Source organism: Epinephelus lanceolatus, chromosome 3, assembly GCF_041903045.1.
Source record: "Epinephelus lanceolatus isolate andai-2023 chromosome 3, ASM4190304v1, whole genome shotgun sequence".
NCBI lineage: Eukaryota > Metazoa > Chordata > Actinopteri > Perciformes > Serranidae > Epinephelus > Epinephelus lanceolatus.
The window spans coordinates 4,755,308-4,774,542 of record NC_135736.1 but is presented as its reverse complement, the minus strand read 5'-3'; the positions used below and the strand labels follow the sequence as shown (position 1 = coordinate 4,774,542).

At 40.4% G+C, this 19,235-nt stretch overlaps 1 protein-coding gene across 1 annotated transcript; it reads left to right on the top strand.

Annotated features, from left to right (window-relative positions):
- On the top strand, nt 1-14,941 carry LOC117255941 (high-affinity choline transporter 1-like). The gene is made up of 8 exons (XM_033625201.2): nt 1-253; nt 6,664-6,777; nt 11,362-11,517; nt 11,612-11,760; nt 12,425-12,568; nt 13,071-13,224; nt 13,910-14,127; nt 14,281-14,941. Exons 1-8 carry the CDS (start codon nt 70-72, stop codon nt 14,842-14,844), a joined length of 1,683 nt encoding a protein of 560 aa, XP_033481092.2. The 5' UTR covers nt 1-69; the 3' UTR covers nt 14,845-14,941.
- Nucleotides 14,942-19,235: the final 4,294 nt, after the last annotated feature.

Here is a 19,235-nt window from a genome sequence, read left to right as displayed (position 1 = left end):
TCCAGTATCTGTATTTATTATCCAGTCAGTCCATCTGCTTATCACTGTGCTCCATAGTGGTTGACCACCATGGCTCTTAACATCCCCGGTGTGATTGCAGTGGCACTGTTCTACGTCCTGATTTTGGGGACAGGGGTGTGGGCTGCCAAAAAGTCCAAGAAGGCTGAGAGGAAAAGCCATGGAGGCAAGACTGAAGTGGTGCTGCTTGGAGACAGAAATATCAACTTGCTGGTTGGGATTTTCACCATGACTGGTAAACTGTTTTGTGGGGCTTAGAAACTTATCTGAGGCAGAGTGGGTATCACATCTTTGTATTAGTTTGGGGATTCTGCTAACAGAACATGGGCATTGTGTAAAGAGGCAGACCGTGGCCCTTGGTTGCAGTTATGTTTTTAATTCTTTTTAATTATCTGATTATCTTGGAATAACAAAAGTGTGTCCTCATATTAACAGATTAATAATCTTGTGATCTTCAGAAAAGTTTTTTTTTTTCCAAGATAAGAATAGAAACAAAAGTTAACTTCTCAATGTACAAGACTATCTATTAATGAAATCTCATCTAGATAATGAGAGAGTTGCCTCTTAACAGCAGGCATTGAAGTGAGTTCCTGGCTCATGTAGCAACTGATTAATTGATGAATTGATTGATTGGTATTGTATGCCGGGGCAGATAAGCAGGATTCCATGTTGCTCAAGACTCTGAGATCATAATTCAAGACAAAGATGCACCATGCCCAATGCATATATGATGCAGCACACTATTTTCATTGTTAGTTTTGTGACATGAATCAGCGAGGGACTAATTTCTACAGTAGCATGTGTGGTATAAAACTGTATGGACAAAATGTACATGTTGTTCTCTCAAGACATTAATTCCATTTTGAGCACATTACATCTTTATTTCGCTGTGAGACCAAAACTTATAATAACAATATAGTCACTGTACCATATTCACCGTTTATTTGGTTCAATCTTGTGCAATGACCGCCAGGGTTCTGCAAAAAATCACCGCGGCACATTGAGTATTGTGTTTTAATTGCTGTGAGTGGATGAGCTCTATTAATTAACATTATGTAGTAGAGCAAAATAAAGACTGTTCACTAACACAGTTAAAACCATCATAGTTATGTCACAGTAGTGAATGTGAGGGTACATGGTAAGGGTCCAAACACAGACGGACAGGAGGAGTTGTGATTTATCCTTAAAAATAAATAAATAAATGAAATAAAAATGCAAACAATAAATAAATACAAGTAGAAGAAGAGTCCATGGGTTACATGGGAAATGTGCAGACCGGCAGGCACAGAGTAACAGGATACAGGTTTCAGAGGCTTGAAAACAAAAGCACTGTCACGTGTCAGTTCAGAAGAGGACCCAAATGCAGACCACAGACAGTTTGAGTCTAACAAAAGGCGAGCTTTAATGTAGCTGGTCAAAGACATCCAGTAAAGGCAGGCAACTAAGGCCTTGTTTACACGGATACCGATACAAATAAAAACGGATTTTTATTTATCCCGTATAAAAAAAAAAATTCCGAGTTTACACCATCAGTTGTGAAAACAATATCCCTGTTTACACAAAAATGCAAAAACGGCAGCTTTTTGCTGCAATTAGCATGCCAGGCCAGTAGGTGGCGATACACCATATGTCAAACACCATAGAAGAATGTTCTGCGCACGCACAGTGATTTGTTTTCCTCTTGGCTCTAGTGATAAAAACAATGATAGACTACATTTTAACCTTATGTAGCATAGTGAGCTGCTATGCACTTACTAATATTGGGCACAGCAGACATCTTTGTTGGCCAATGTAGCAGTGATGTTGATGCAGCAGTGCTAAGTTCATTGGTAAGCTTGTAAGTAGTCCCAAAAATGCTAACAAAATGTAAACAACCAGGCATATATCTGCAATTGTTGTGGTTCCCAGGCACCTAATGGGCATGTGTGAACAGTGTTGCAACATCATCGTTTTCCAAAATCTCCGTCTATCCTGTTTACACGTCTCCGCAGAAACGGACATTTTTAAAAACTTTCACTTTGGAAGCCGATTTTGAAAATCTCCGTTTTTGTCGAGAAAAACACTGGTTACGTGTAAATGATAGGTGCAAATGCAAAGATATAGATAGAATACTCGTTTTCAGAAATATACAGAACCGTATAAACAGGCCCTCAAAATCCAAATGAAAGAAGAGCAAAAACCAAACGGAAAACCAACAGGTAAAAAACAAAAAGAATGGGGCAGACAAGACTAATACAAAACAGGTGTGAAGGGAAGACTGTGGCTGTGGTCAAATAGTTTTTTTTGCTTAGGAAGGTTCCTAACTGAGTGAAATGACCCAGAAGTATCTAAGTGGCAGCCATGATAAGAGCTGGTCGAATTTTCTAAATTTTAAGGAAAGGTGCTTCAGTGCTTCCTTTCTAATCTCCTTTAGCATAGGGTACACTTGACCATCCTTTACGAAAGGAAAGGAGATAATTCCATCCCACAAGTCCTTGTGGCGGCAATATTTAAAGTGACCAAGCGACACACCATTGACAAACTCAAATGATTAAGAAAGAAAAAGATCAACATGACCTAGAAAGGAAGGAGATCACCATGTAAGTTACCGTTGTTTATGAAGCATTATACATCTCATGCCATAACTTGTTCATATGCTATATGCTTTGAACTTTCAACATTATGTTAAACTTAGACATGAACTATGAACGTTCTGCTACTATTGGTGTAGCCTCCCTCCACAGCTTTGTTTAACTTGTTTTATAACAGGATAAACAAATATACAATGCATTATTTTAATTTGCCAATTTTCGTGTGAATGAGAAAAAATGGAAATCCATAATATTAAATGGCTAATTGAAATAGAAATTAAACCAAAACCAGAAACCTACTTGTTTTTCACCTTTATTCTTATAGGCCTATCTATATTATCTACCCCTACTGCATCTCAAAACATTGGCATTGGCTGTGCGGATGGGATGGGATAGATAGATAGATAGATAGATAGATAGATAGATAGATAGATAGATAGATGTTCTGCTTCTCTGTGCCCCCCCTTTTCTCTCTCAACCCAACCAGTCAAAACAGATGGCCGCCCACCTACAGCCGGGTTCTGCTCGAGGTTTCTCCCCATTAGAGGGGAGTTTTTCCTTACCGCTGTCGCCAAGTGCTGCTCATGGGGGAATTGTTGAGTCTCTGTAAATTCAAGAGTATTATCTAGACCTGCTCTATGTGAAAAGTGCCCTGAGATGACTTTTGTTGTGATTTGGCACTATATAAATAAAATTGAATTGAACTGAAAAAAAAAGGATAGATAATCAATGAAATAACGTTGCTGTGCCTCGTGTGTAAATGCGCATATAATTGGCGTATCTGGAGATTTAAATAATCAATGAAGTTACTGCTTCCCACTTTTTATTCCCCTGTACAGTGTTTCCCTGCAGAGCCACAGTGGAAGGATCATAATAAAAAGACAAAATTGGGCACTATACAAAAGACTGTAACGTTAAAAGATAACTGCTTGAGGTTATTAAATACTTGCAGCAAGCATCAGTCAATTATTCATTTGAGCGTTGTTGTATTGCCAGCCTTTAGTAATATCATTAATTAATTTTATTACTTAGGTTAGCAAACTCAGTGCCCTCTTTTAAATCATTTTCGTTTCAGTTTGTGGCTGGCAGCCTATATTCCTTTTTTTAATTCAATTCTGACCATAGTAATTAAATAATATCTTTCACCATTTTGTCCACGTTTATACAGTCAGGTCCATAATTATTTGGACAATGATACACTTGTCGTCATTTTGGCTCTGTACACCACCACAATGGGTTTTAAATGAAACAATGAATACCTGCTTAAAGTGCAGACTCTCAGCTTTCATTTAAGGCTTTTTTCAAAAATGTAGTATGAACCGTGTAGGAATTACAACCATTTCTTCACACAGTCCCCCAACTTTAAGGGCTCATAAGTATTTGGACAAACTAACACAATCATCAATTAAACAGTCAGTTTTAATACTTGGTTGCAAATCCTTTACAGTCAATGACTGCCTGAAGTGTTGGACACATAGGCATCACCAGATGCTGGGTTTCTTCCCTGGTGATGCTCTACCAGCCCTTTACTGTAGCCGTCTGCACTTCCTGCTTGTGTTTTGGGTGTTTTGCCCTCAGTTTTGTCTTCAGCAAGAGAAACGCATGCTCAATTGGATTCAGGTCAGATGATATGACTTGGCCGTTGCAGAACATTCCACTTCTTTGCCTTAAAAATGTCTTTGGTTGCTTTTGCAATATGCTTCAGGTCAATGTCCATCTGCACTGTGAAGCATCATCCAATGAGTTTTGAAGCATTTAGTTGAATCTGAGCAGATAATGGTGCCCCAAACACTTCAGCTTTCATCCTGCTGCTCTTGTAAGCAAGACAAGACTTCACTAGAATAAATACAGAGGGTTTATCACAAGATGCAAACCATTGGTTAGCCTTAAAAATGGAAGGCCAGATTAGAGTTTGTCAAAAACCATCTAAAAAGCCTGTACAGTTGTGGAACAGCATACTATGGACAGATAAAACAAAGATCAACTACCAGAATGATGGGAAGACAAGAGAAGAAAGAAGGGAAGGAACTGCTCATGATCCAAAGCACACCACCTCATCAGTGAAGCATGGTGGCGGTACTGTTATGTCATGGCCATGTATGGCTGCCAGTGGAACTGGTTCTCTTGTATTTATTGATGATGTGACTGCTGACAAGAGCAGCAGGATGAAAGCTGAAGTGTCTGGGGCACCATTATCTCCTCAGATTCAGCCAAATGCTTCAAAACTCATTGGACGATGCTTCACAGTGCAGATGGACATTGACCTGAAGCATACTGCAAAAGCAACCAAAGACATTTTTAAGGCAAAGAAGTGGAATGTTCTGCAACGGCCAAGTCATATCATCTGACCTGAATCCAACTGAGCATGCGTTTCTCTTGCTGAAGACAAAACTGAGGGCAAAACACCCAAAACACAAGCAGGAAGTGCAGACGGCTACAGTAAAGGGCTGGTAGAGCATCACCAGGGAAGAAACCCAGCATCTGATGATGCCTATGTGTCCAACACTTCAGGCAGTCATTGACTGTAAAGGATTTGCAACCAAGTATTAAAACTGACTGTTTAATTGATGATTATGTTAGTTTGTCCAAATACTTATGAGCCCTTAAAGTTGGGGGACTGTGTGAAGAAATGGTTGTAATTCCTACACGGTTCATACTACATTTTTGAAAAAAGCCTTAAATGAAAGCTGAGAGTCTGCACTTTCAGCAGGTATTCATTGTTTCATTTAAAACCCACTGTGGTGGTGTACAGAGCCAAAATGACGACAAGTGTATCATTGTCCAAATAATTATGGACCTGACTGTATATCCTGCATGAAACAACACGATGAGAACATACGGGGCGCATTATCTAAGATGCGCTTTTAGTAGTCCATCTTCAGAACATTGTAGTTTCACCACAGCAGACCCACGTCAATAACATCCGCTGTCGCATAATTACGTAGCGCAGTGTAAGTGCAGTCGGATTCTCTCAGCACCGCAGTTGTCTTTTCCTAAGTCCTTATGAATTCTCCTTCACATCTTCCCTTGACCTCGTGACGTTTTCCATCAAGGTCAAGGAAAAGTGGTTAGGAAAAGACAATAGGAGGCACTTTTCGACCGCAGCCTCAGGGAACAGGCAAGTACTAATGAGACAGGTGTGACAGAAAACAGGCGGGAAACACACATAGAAGTAAATCCAGACATGACACATGAGGAGAGAATCTTCAAAATAAAACAGGAAGCAGATAAAACATGAATAAATAACATGAAACAAGGATCACAAACTGATTCTTTATTCTGTTATCCATAGGATAGCTTTTTAAATGATGTATGATTTTGTTGTTTAACAACTTACTTGGGCAGCTGTGGCTCAGAGGTAGAGCGGGTCATCTACCAATCGAAAGATCAGCAGTTCAATCCCCAGCTCACCCAGTCTGCATGTCGAAGTATCCTTGAGCAAGATACTGAACCCCAAATTGCTCCCGATGGCTGTTCCATCTGTGTGTGAGTGTGTTAAAACTGAGTAGCAGGTGGCACCTTGTATGGGTAGTCTCGACCACCAGTGTATGAATGCGTGTATGAATGGGTGAATGTGACTCGTAGTGTAAAAAGCGCTTTGAGTGGTGGGATGACTAGAAAGGCGCTATACAAATGCAGGTCCATTTACCATTTACTTGATGATTAGAGGGGCTGCTTTCTGTAATTGTAAAAATGTTTCTATTTGTGCAGTAATTTCACTTCAGCAAATTCTGTGGTACAATTAAGCAGCAGAACTACAAACGTAATAAAAAAAACTTGACAGAGAAAACAGAGCTAAACTTTTAGCTGCTGAAATAATCAGTGAAGTTTTATAGCTTTTCCTTGTGCAAAATGTGCACAGCTTTTCCCTTACCTGTAAGTATTAATTAAACTCAGTATCATTAAGCATGATGATTTGGTAACATACGACACTGACATTGGCTGGTTTTGAATAAATGAACATTGGCAATAATGGCAACAGGTATTTATTCTTTCGTTAACCTGTGTGTGTGTGTGTGTGTGTGTGTGTGTGTGTGTGTGTGTGTGTGTGTGTGTGTGTGTGATTCTTCCTCAGCTACATGGGTTGGAGGTGGTTTTATCCTGGGTATTGCTGAAGCAGTGTACTCTCCTAAAATGGGATTAATATGGGCTCTTATACCTGTACATTACATCCTGACCTTCACCATAGGTATGACAAGTCACACACTTCAAAGGCAGAGGGCTGGATAACAGATAATTTACACATAATACACATCATTTAAAGTAATAACTAGGTAAATGAGGGACATATAAGAAACTCACAACAAGTTAATGGTCAGTTTTTGAATAACTCCCAATGAAATGTCATAGAGTAGGTAATCATTAGTTAGTTCAGTCAACTGAGAAAAGGGCTGAGAGAACTTATACGAATGAGGAAATATCAATTAATGGTTAGTTTATGAATTAATCCAAATCAAATGTGTGAGTAGCTGACCATCAGTTATTGATTAGTTAATTGAGAAACAAGTAAGGAACCTAATGGGTAATGAATGACAAAATATCAGTTAATGGTTAGTTAGTTTTTGAGTTAATCCCAATCAGATGTCACATAGTAGCCAACCATTAGTTAATGATTAGTTAATTAAGAAACAAGTGAGGGACCCTAATGAGTAACAAATAAGGAACTAACCTTTAGTTTATGGTCATTTCTTGAGTAACTCCCAATTAAATGCTGTAGAGTTATATATTATTTAGTTAATTGAGAAAAAAACCGAGGGAACTAATAAGAAACAAATGAGGACATTAGTTAACCATTAGTTAATGATTAGTTGATTGAGAAACAAGAGAGAGAACTAATGGGGAATTAATTAATTAACTATTAGTTAATGGTTAGTTCTTGAGTAACTCCCAATCAAATGTAATAGTACTGAAGTTCTCAATTAGTACTTAATTATTACCTGACAATTTGACATCTTTATTGTGTCTCCTTAAAGGGGCAATAAGCGGAAAGTCATCATCTCTAGATTGAAGGAATTAAAAAATCGCTATGTGAAGAGCTAGAGGTGTAATTTCATCTGAAGTATAGCATGACGTCACACACCCTCTCTCTGCGTTGATCTCCAGCCCCTTGTTTACAAGCCGGTCCAGCTGCGAGGTCATGTACATTCATGTGAATCGCCGCCTCCTCCTTCCTCTCGGAGCCCTTGGCCCTCCCTCCCTATAAAAGGCTACAGCCAGTGAGCAATGGCAGTGCGTATTTTCAAAGCGAAATGGCGGAGAGCGGAACAAAACGTTCACCTGAAGACGACCAGGATCCGACATTACCTCTAAAGAAACAACAGTCGTTGCTGAAGAAGTTGTCAGATAAAGTAAGGGACAGAACCCAAATTAACATTGGCCTTGCATTTCCAAGGTGGAGAGCACTGCGAGAGCTAAAGGGCTACAATTTGACCTGGACAGGTAACGTTAAGTAACAACATAAAGTCAAATGTATGTTTTAATTAGTGTTACAGTAACGTTAGGCACATGTCGCTATGTCGATTCAATTAAATTTAATGTTACAATCGTAGCATGGGTAAATGTCCAGAGCTTGAGTTATTAGCAGCTCTGTCCCAGCAATGGGTCAGTCGTTTCGGTTGTGTTAGGGGAGTAGCCTGGCAGCCCAGCTAATATTTGCAATTAGCATTGTAAAATGTAGCCCGGCTAAAACATTGCTCTCACTCACAGAGAAGAGTAAGAACGTTAGCGTTAGCTCCTGGCGTTATGGTGCGTTTGTTTTGTACTCGCAGGTCGGAAATTCCCAGTTCCCAGTCGGAAGTTTAAAATCGAACGCACCCTGAGATCGGATTTCCAACTTGGAAACTCAGAGCAGCCGCATCAACCCCGACTTATGAATTCAAGATGGCTGCCGGTCACATAGTGAGTAAACACTGCTAAAGTACTGTTTATAGCAATTTTATCTTATTTGTTTTACATTAGGTCAGCCTCATCTGCGGCTTTCATCAGTTGGAGTGCATGGTGGTTTTGAAGCTGTCTATACTCCGAAAGTGCAAGGGCAACAAAGGCTTTCTTGTGGGCGTCCATGTTTTTTTCCGACTTGTCCACCGTTGTCAACTAGAATGCAAAAATTGTTGTCAACTCGGAGGTGACGTCATTCCTGCTTCCGACTTCCAACCTCCGAGTACAAAATGAACGCAGCATTAGCACTAGCCGGGATCCGGCGATGGCTCTAGCCGAGTTGGCTGCCACCGGCTACTGGAGTAACTTACAGCTATGGAGCGCTTCTACCAGCTCTTCTAATCACTGAGCCTCGCCTCCATCTCAGCAAATATATTACATTTATTACAGGTATCATCATCACTGAAGTAGGCAGGGGAATAGCTAAACACAGCAGAGACCGAGAGTGAGTGAAAGACATCACTAACTGCTAAACTAAGCTTAGACGAGGCGAGTGGGGGGTGGGGGGTGGAGAGCAGAGGTAGAGGGAGGTGTGGGTCATGACACACTTTGTTTTGGTCTACAGGCAGTGTGCAACAGCAAATCTAGCGGTGAAACGATTTCGCTTTTTGCCCCTTTAAGATAGGTGCATCATACTGACTAGTTAAATCATTACTGAATCATTACTTATTACTGCTGCAAACCTACAGTATATCTAACCCACATGAGAACATTAATTTTCAATAAAAAGATTTGGCATTTATGAAAAAACACACAGTAACATTCATTCATTTATTTACCATGACCACTTATCCTGTTGAGAGTCTCTGGGTCGCTGAGCCTATCCCAGCTTTCATTGGCGAGAGGCGGGATACACCCTGGACAGGTTGCCAGACTATCGCAGGGCTAACATATAGAGGAAGACAGAGAGAGACAGAACCATTCACACTTACATTCACACCTATGGGCAATTTTAGGCACCAATTAACCTAACCTGCATGTCTTTGAATTATGGGAGGAAGCCAGAGTACCCGGAGAAAACCCACGCTGACACGGGGAGAATATGCAAACTCTGCACAGAAAGTCACAGCAAGTAACAGTGCCTTTAAATTTAAATATAACCCCAGTGAAAAATGCAAGCTAATTAACGAAGCAATAGTTTGCATTTCTTGAAATTGAAGTACCTATCCATAGACTGTTTTTTACAGTAGATGGCAAATTTAATGCACTGTTCCTCCTATAGTATGTGTTGGGGATTAGACCTCTTAAAACCTGTTTGTGGGGAAACTGAACAGAACAGATAGATTTCAGGTCTTTACTGGCAACATGAAGATAGTAAAAATTGTGCATAATTTTTAGTTTCTGTAATTAAACAAAAGCATTCATATCTGCAAGTTATTACTAAATATTAACTCAAGGCATTTAGCAGGTATAAAATGAAATCTGCATACTTTCTAGGTGAATGTTTAAACATCAAAAGTTGCAATAACCACTATTACCATAATATCACACTGAAACAACATCAATCGCATGCTCACAGCAACACAAGTGAGTTAGCTTGGCTTGCCAATAGCTAAACACTTAGTTACAGTACAAATCTTACTGACGTCAGTGCAATAAACATACCCAGCATCGGTGAGTCAGTGTAACATTATAAAATACAGAGAAAGATTCAAGTTACATGAACCTCATAACAGTAGTACTATAATTTACACCATCAGTGACCTCTGCACCACCAACAGATACAATAGAAACACAACAAATAATAAGCAGCATGCAAAAGAAGTGGAAACAAACCCAAAATTACAAATGAAAAGTATTTCAACACGGAAGTCTCTAAACGCCCCAAAAATCACAACAGTATGTTTTTCTTCTTTTTTTTTTTTTTTCTCTTCTTTCAAGGGTTTTCAAAAATAATCACCTAGGAAAAAGGTGGAGAGGATAAACACCAGCTTTTATCCTGACCACATGGACTGGCAAGACCATCTCTGCATTAGGGCAAGTGCTGGGGCGGATGTGAAGGGACTGAACACTGGCTTAAGTCCTGGCCACATGGATCTTCTTGAGATCCCAAATGCCCTTTTCTACCTGTTGTGGTTCAGAGGAGGTGCTGGGTGTACCAGGCAAGTGCCAAGGGGCTCAGGAGGAGCCACTGGGGTCCTAGGATCCTGGATAGGGTCACTGACCAGAACTTTTCACTGTGATTACACTATGATTACATGTGACAATAAAGGTTCTCCAGCAACTTAAAGGTATCTATTAAGTCCTTAATTAGGAATTACTGGGGAAGTGGCCTACTCATTTCTCAATTAACTAATCATTAGTTACTTTATGACATTTTATTGGTCACTGAAGAACTGACCATTAACTAATAGTTAGTTCTTTATTCCTTTCTCATTAGTTCCCTCAGTCACTTCTCAATTACTAATCAGTAACTACTGATTAGCTACTTTATGGCGTTTGATCCAGAATTACTCAAGAACTGACCATTAACCAATAGTTAGATCCTCATTCGTTCCCTAGGAACTACTCTAAATTTTGTGTACCATTGTAAAGTGTTACCAAAGGCTGTACTGGTCTTGATCATGTTGGACATAATCTTATCATTTCCGGGTGGCTCATTTTATCTGTTTCATAAGTATTTAAATCAACAGCTACAGTAAATGCACAACACATAACAGTTGGGGATTACTTTCGGGAAATGATGTAAAGGATACCAATAACTTATATTATGCAATGCCCACAACATCCAATAATTACAGAACATAGTGCAACCTGTGCAACACAAAGTTAAGATTTCAATAAATTATTCAGAGTAAATACAGTATAAACTTTAATATCTCATCCAATGCAAAAGGTGGTCTTTTCTTTGCCAAGCCAATGAGGGATAAGGAGTATGTCACCATGATGGACCCATTCCAGATAAAGTATGGCAAAATACTGAGTGGTGCTCTAGTGCTGCCTTCTCTGTTGATGGATGTGCTGTGGGTGACGTCTACTCTGCTAAGCTTAGGTAAACATTTATACCTATCTTTTTAAGCAAAACATTTTCAATTAGTAGAGGCAAATGAAGCATTTCCATTACTGTTTGTGGGTTTGTCTAACAGGATCAACTATGAGCGTGATTCTGGACTTGCCCTATGCCTATTCTGTTTGGATCTCATCGGCTGTGGCCATTATCTACACATTGCTAGGAGGCCTCTATTCGGTGGCGTACACTGATGTTATCCAGCTCTGTTTAGTTTTCCTCAGTTTGGTGAGTTACACTGCCTTATACAGTAGCACATGTTCATTTTAATGATACAGTGTCTGCAGGTATGTGACATCTAGTATAAAGCTCTACCAACCGATATGTATTTAACCTTCATCTTGATAGCACAAGTGAATGCTAGACAAAATAGTAAAATTATTGAAACCATGTCACACATGACAAAAACAGCTACTGCAATCCTGCAAAATCTCCATGGCCTACTAGTGAAAGGGGCATATCATGTAATTTCAATGCTCCCAGTTTGATTCCAACTAGGAAATTTTGTCACATGTCCATCCCTCTGGCTTTCTCTTCATGTTTCCTGTCACTGTCCACTGCCAACAGTTGAAGGCAGAAAGCCAAAAAGAACACAATCCAATTAACCATGAACAGCAATTGACAGCATGGTAGATACTGCCCTGTCTGCAACAGAAGTACTTTAATACAGAGTTCACATCTTTTGAACCTTTCAATGAAAAGAAAAAGAAAAAAACAAAAACACAGAAAACCAAGACTTCCAAAAACCATATAGGCCAAACAGCAGTGGTGTTAGGTATGGTGTGTAAACACAATGGATTGAATGCAAAGTCATATTTGTTTAACATCTGACAAAATAACTAACTTATTGTGATAAGGTCTTCAGTCTGATGATCTCAATATATGTTTCCAGTGGTTGTGTATCCCATTCCTGTTGCTCAACCCAGCATCTACAAACATTGCCCAGACTGCGTTCAACCACACGTTCCAAGAACCCTGGGTTGGCACTCTGGAGCAGGACAAAATCTGGAAGTGGATTGATGACTTCTTAATGATTGTAAGAGCAATATTCATGAGTATCATACTTTCCTGCTTCCATCCATAAACTCAGAGCAAACCTACATTTCAGTGGGACTGTCAAAACATCAACAATGCCTTTACATACTCTTAATTAGCTGAATTTTCAATGTCATGTAAATAAGAAACCTTGTTTGTGTGATTAGGTAGGAGATTAGAGAAACCAGATCTCCCCAGTTAGATTCCTCCTGGAGAAAGATGATTTCTTGGCAATGTAGACATCCTAGGATAGAGTGCAAACCCTGAATAGGAGTAAATGTCATGAGAATAAGTGAATCACAGTGGAAAATTTTGCTTTGTTTGTGCAGTATTAGACATCTGCACGCAGCCTTGTTTCTTCTTGAACTCATTCACTAAAATCGTCCTTCAGTCTGAGGGGAACAAAGGGCAGTACTAGTGTATTAGTACTTTCATTCTTTGCTTATCTTCCTCATCTTGTCTTGTCCTCAACATGCACCTCTTCCTTGTGCTCTTTTTTTCAGGGTCTTGGTAGTCTTTCATTTCAGAGCTTCCATCAGAGGACACTGTCTGCCAACTCATCACAAACTGCCCAGATTACCTGCTATGCTGCTGCTCTTGCCATCGTCATACTTGGAATCCCCCCTACCTTGGTTGGGGCTGTAGCTGCCTCTACAGGTAGGAATTCGGTTAGAGATGACAGAGGTTTATTACAGACATACAAAATGTGGCCAGGAAGTATATGTATTGTTTGGCCAAATAATATACAGAATGTCTGTAAAATACTCTACAGGCCACAGACAGTTTGCTCACAGAGCTATAAACAGGAACCTGGAACACATTGAGCCTATTCCTGCTTCCTAAATTGTCATCTATTATAGGTTGTGGTTTAAGGCAAAACAAATAATACTGGTTGTTGAATGTTAAGAGAGAGATTTTTTCATTCCATTGATTTTAAAAGCTGATAAAATAAAAGCTGATACAACTATTTTGTGGTGTCAGTGATTGTTTGGATTGACCTTAGGGTCATCTTATGACAAACTGCAGATGCTGTGTTTGCAGGTTTCCATGAAGCAGGCATTTGTGACTTCATTATTAGCTTTGAGCTTTAACAATACACAAATTATATAATGGAATCAGGTAGTCAGGTGCTGGTAGGCAGCAGGGACATGTGTAATCAGCTTGACAAACAAATCCTCCGCACACTGACATAGACTTTACTATACTTTATTTGAGGGAACAACGCGGTTCGCGTTCCGCGTTCCGCGTTCCGCGTCATCAGGTTCACCTCAAATTATACAATGTTTACTTTAATCAATTCATGGTTACACAAATGTAATCATTAATTATTTCTCTCATCCAGACTGGAACCTGACGCTGTATGGTTCTCCATCTCCATATGTACGTGGTGAGCAAAGTTTGGTCCTGCCCCTGACCCTACAGAACCTCACTCCATCTTACATCTCAATCATTGGAATCGGAGCTGTGGCCGCTGCTGTCATGTCATCTGCAGACTCTGGCCTGTTGTCTGCAACTTCTGTTTTCTCTTCAAATATCTACAAGAACATTCTGCGCAAACAGGTAAGGAGTTTCTCTGAAAATGAGTGTTAGGTGCACAACTGTTGCTAATTAATTAAGTACAAACTTTTCAAATCCAAATCCATCTATTTTGGAAAGCACAGGTTTACAAATTAATAATGAACTGTCTCCTTTTGTATGACTTCATGTCTCTAGGCATCAGACAATGAAATTCAATGGGTAATACGGGTCACAGTGGTGGTGGTGGGTGTGGTTGGGACATCCATGACGTTCTACACTAACAGCCCCCTGGTCCCCTGGATTCTCGGAGCAGATACCGCCTACACCCTCATATTCCCTAATCTGGTCTCCGTGCTCTTCTTTAAAGTGACGAATGGTTACGGTGCCGTGGTGGGTTACATCGTAGGGCTGACTGTAAGGGTTTTGCTGGGGGAGAACATTATAGGTCTTCCTGTTGTTCTTCATCTTCCTGGTTGCACACTGGAAGATGGCGTCTATGTCCAAAAGTGTCCTGTCAGGACAATCTCCATGTTGTGCACTTTGGTAACCATCTTAGTTTTTTCTTCGCTGGCTTTGTTCATATTCAATCATGACCTGTTGCCTGAGAGGTGGGATATTTTCAACGTAAAGCATAATGTTACTGTGTCACCTGCGGATCCTGTCACGCAGATTCTCAAGGAAGAGGCAGGAAGTGATGCTGAGTGTGATGAGAACAGACATGGAATTGCCTTACAGCCAGTGTTGCAGACTGGATCATAATCAGTTGTCTTTTGTTGTGAAAAGTTGCTGGCCTGAATTTTAAAGTGAGCTTGATAAGTGTGTGTATTTACAAAAAATACATAGTAACTCTTTTTAAGCTGTTAACTGCTAAAGGTTGCTGATGAAGTAATTTACAATCATAAAAACATAAACTTTCTTTCTCTGTTATAAATATTTGTTTTGTGGAACAACGTTTCATTAAAAAGCAATCATTTCAAAATACAGTTGATTACTCAAAATAAAAAAGGTGTCATTCTTTCAAAAGTTAATAAGTCTAAATGGATGGATGATACAATAATCATCAGAAGATATACCCATATATTCTGAGATATCAGCCTCTGAGATTTGTTGCTAGCCAAATACGATGGAGATGAATAATATTTTCATATGTACTCTTCAAAGAATTGATGATGTTCAAAGAGTCAGTGTCTTTCCAGAACCAGCGTCTCTCAATTTGTGTGATTCACAGACTTCGCCTCAAGCAGTTTTTGGTATATAAGGGCGGTGACACATACCCATCACTACATGAAATGTACTGTGGCTGGCAGGCCTGGAATTTTGTCATTTTAGGGCCAAGGCCACTTGGCCTTTCGTGTTGTCAATTTTTTGAGGGCACAAAGGCCAAAAGCCAGGGCAGCAAGGCCATAAAATAAAGCAATGATTTTAAGTCCACATCCATAATGAATTTAATTTAAGGACTAAGGATGTATAACTCTCTGTGAAATGAATAAATAAAACAAGCTCAAGTAATAATAATGAGTATAATAAGTAATAATGTGATTTTTTTCATAGTACTAATAAACCCAATGTGTTTTAAATATAGAACAACCAGATTCATGTATTTATAGGCAAACAATCTTAAATATTAGGCCTAAATACTTTTTGAGGGCGGCACGGTGGTGTGGTGGTTAGCACTGTCGCCTCACAGCAAGAGGGTTGCTGGTTCGATCTTGGGTGTGGGAGCCCTTCTGTGCGGAGTTTGCATGTTCTCCCCGTGTCAGCTTGGGTTCTCTCCGGGCACTCCGGCTTCCTCCCACAGTCCAAAGACATGCAGATTGGGGACTAGGTTAATTAATAACTCTAAATTGTCCGTAGGTGTGAATGTGAGTGTGAATGGTTGTTTGTCTCTATGTGTCAGCCCTGCGATAATCTGGCGACCTGTCCAGGGTGTACCCTGCCTCTCACCCAATGTCAGCTGGGATAGGCTCAAGCCCCCCCGCGACCCTCAAGAGGATGAAGCATTTAGAAGATGAAGATGAATACTTTTTGAGTGTACATGATAAACTGAGTCACTGAACAAAACTGGCTTACAATTATTTTTGATGTGTTGTTAGATAGCTAACAAACAAACAAACTACAGCAGGGCTATTCAATTACTATTTAAACTGGGCCGCATTTTAAAACCAGACATTAACGGTATTTAATAACACACACTATCTCTCTACCAGCATCTCCCTCTCCCCTCTCCTCCACACACACACACACACACACACACACACACACACACACACACACACACGCACACACCTCACCCCCTGATGCTTTCCTTATAGGTCAGTTACACAGGATATAGTTTTATACAGTCCATGGCAGCAACAGTCATGTTTACAACAACAAAGTCCCTATTTAAATCGAGTAATATCCCACTGGAATATAAATATTCCTCCTGACATCACAATACTGAGTGAAGAAAGTCACGTTATCTCAGCATGAAGACAAACATCAGTATCAGTCATTCATCCTGCTCTCTGTCCCTCCTCTACTGAGGACACTCACTGTCTGCAGGTCGGCTGTCTCAGGTACATGGTCAGATAAAGTGTTAGCCTACATACAGCTTTCATTTTAGTTTGTCTTTAACACTTTGCCGTTAGCCTTGCGAGCGCGATGTGCTTGTGTCGACCGGCCGCGATCATAAACCATAATAGTGGTGAATGAGAGAATCATATTTCAACGACAGAGTGGGTTGAAATATGGCTTTTTACATGCTGATCACGTGTACTGATAAAGTATTGGCTTGGCTGGCAGAGGCCATGGCCCTCGTGGCCCTTGTGAAATTCCTGCCCTGGTGGCTGGTGTTAAAATAGGACAATACTTCACATACCATGACACATTGAGACAGCATTGCCATTAAAAGTTTTAATATTTTAGCTTTTTGTTGTCCTCTGAAATGTAACTTACAACCGCATGTTACATGTCACCCTCAAATATGGAGAAAATGCAGACAATCTGGACAATTACTAAAATAATTACATGAAGCAATACACTGTAAAACATCATAGCCCCATTTAGTTATGTCCACTTACTTTCTCTTTTTAACTCAAAGAGCTCTGACAAGTTTGGGATTGTTGAGTTTTTGTAAGTTAAACTTACAATGATTCATTGTGTTGACTATTTGAGACTTTTGTCAGAGCTGTTTGTGTTAATTAAACTTGGGTTTGTAAGTTTTCAGATGGAAAAAAAAGAGAAAAGGCAGGAGAGGGGTGATGGGAACTAGAGCAAAAAGAGTTGCTGTGACATTTGAGTTTGAGAGACTGTTTTCTTTAAACCATGGCAAGGTTGAAGCATGGAAATAAGCTACTGATTATACACTTCATATAAGACACGCATTTGAGTTCCAACTAAAACATAGACTTTTTGTGGTAAAAAGAAAGGACATTACTGCCACCTAAGTGCCACCAGCGGAGGGAGTCTATAACCTGCAGAGCAACTCAACGTTACTGTCAGCATCGAGGAGAGAGGAGCCACTGATGATTTGAACCTGTGATAGGCCACTGTGACACGGCAAACTGAATTTGAATGGCATGTGCAGGCAAAACCAAAACACATCAAGCACACTTCACTGACAAAAAAATAAAAGCTCACACACCCTCACACTGATGTCATAGTTGTGACAATCTATGCAGTGGAAGGATGCAAATACTTCTGAAAACGGTGCTACAGAACCAGAGAAAACAGAGGAAAAGAACACTTTTGTTTAAGAGGTAGAAAACCTAGAACTATCAGAATGTACTGCGCTGCACCGGACCAATAAATGCTCCCACTGGAGGGTGACATGCAAACATGTCCATCTGACACAATGGCAGTCAGCTGGAAAGAAACAATCTCAATCTGTTACAGTTAAACGGTAAGCTAAAACATGTTTCTGAAAACATTTGAGGCGAGAAATAGGCAACTCAGTGTCCCAGTATACGAACGAGCACAGGAGGGGAATCGATTTATTGACTGAAGTATGTCAGTTTATGAAATTCCAATATCTGTTGTGGAGAGAATGGAAAGGTCGGTTAGCTCCTACATTAGGAAGTGGTTGGGCGCTCCTAGGTGCCTAAGTAGTGTTGCATTGTATGGAAAAGGGATACTTCAGCTGCCAGTATCTAGTTTAACAGAGGAATTTAAATGTACCAAGGTCAGGACAGAGCTCTTGTTATCTGGGAGTAAGGACATGGTAGTTAGGAGTGTGGTTCCAAATCCAACCAAGGGGAGGAAGTGGAACCCAAGATCAGCAGTTCAGGAGGCAGAGGCAGCTCTTAGACATGCAGAGATTGTAGGTAATGTTCAGTTTGGCCGGGGAGGCCTGGGGCTTGGCTCAGGTAAACCGGTATGGAATACAGCAGGCCTCAAAGATAAAAGAAAGCTGGTTGTAGAACAGATACGCAGACAGGAAGAGATAGTAAGGGGTGCAAAGGTAGTGGCCCAGGCTAAACAGGGAGAGTGGTTGAATTGGGAAAGTGTAGAGAAGAGGAAGCTTAGTTGGAGGGACCTGTGGAGTATGGAGGAGAATCGTATTAGATTCCTGGTAGGGGCTACATACGATGTGTTACCAACCCCCCAGAACCTAAAACTGTGGGTAAATGAGGACCCATCATGCCCATTGTGTTCACGTACCGCAACTTTAAAGCATATTTTGTCAGGCTGTAAAGTTAGCTTGTCACAAGGCCGATATACATGGCGACATAATCAGGTGTTGAAATATTTAGCTGCAGGCATCGAAGGGAAACGAAGACAGGTGAATTCAGAAGGTGTTAAGGATAGGGGCTTAGTAATTCAGTTTGTCCGTGAGGGAGAGAAATACAGAAGGGATAAGTTAGTGAGGAGGCAAGGGTGTGGCCGCCTAGAAGGTGCTTGTGATCGGGAAATGCAAGTAGATTTAGGGGGAAAGCTTGTTGTTCCTCAGGAAAGAGTCTGTACCAGGCAGAGGCCTGACTTAGTGTTGTGGTCAGTGAGTCAACAGATAGTTTATTTCATTGAGCTGACAGTTCCTTGGGAAGACTCAGTGGAAGAAGCCTATGAAAGAAAAAAGCTTAGATATGCAGACTTAGGAGCAGAAGCTGAGCAGCGAGGATGGAAAACTAGGATTTGTCCAGTGGAAGTGGGGTGTAGGGGATTCATAGCAA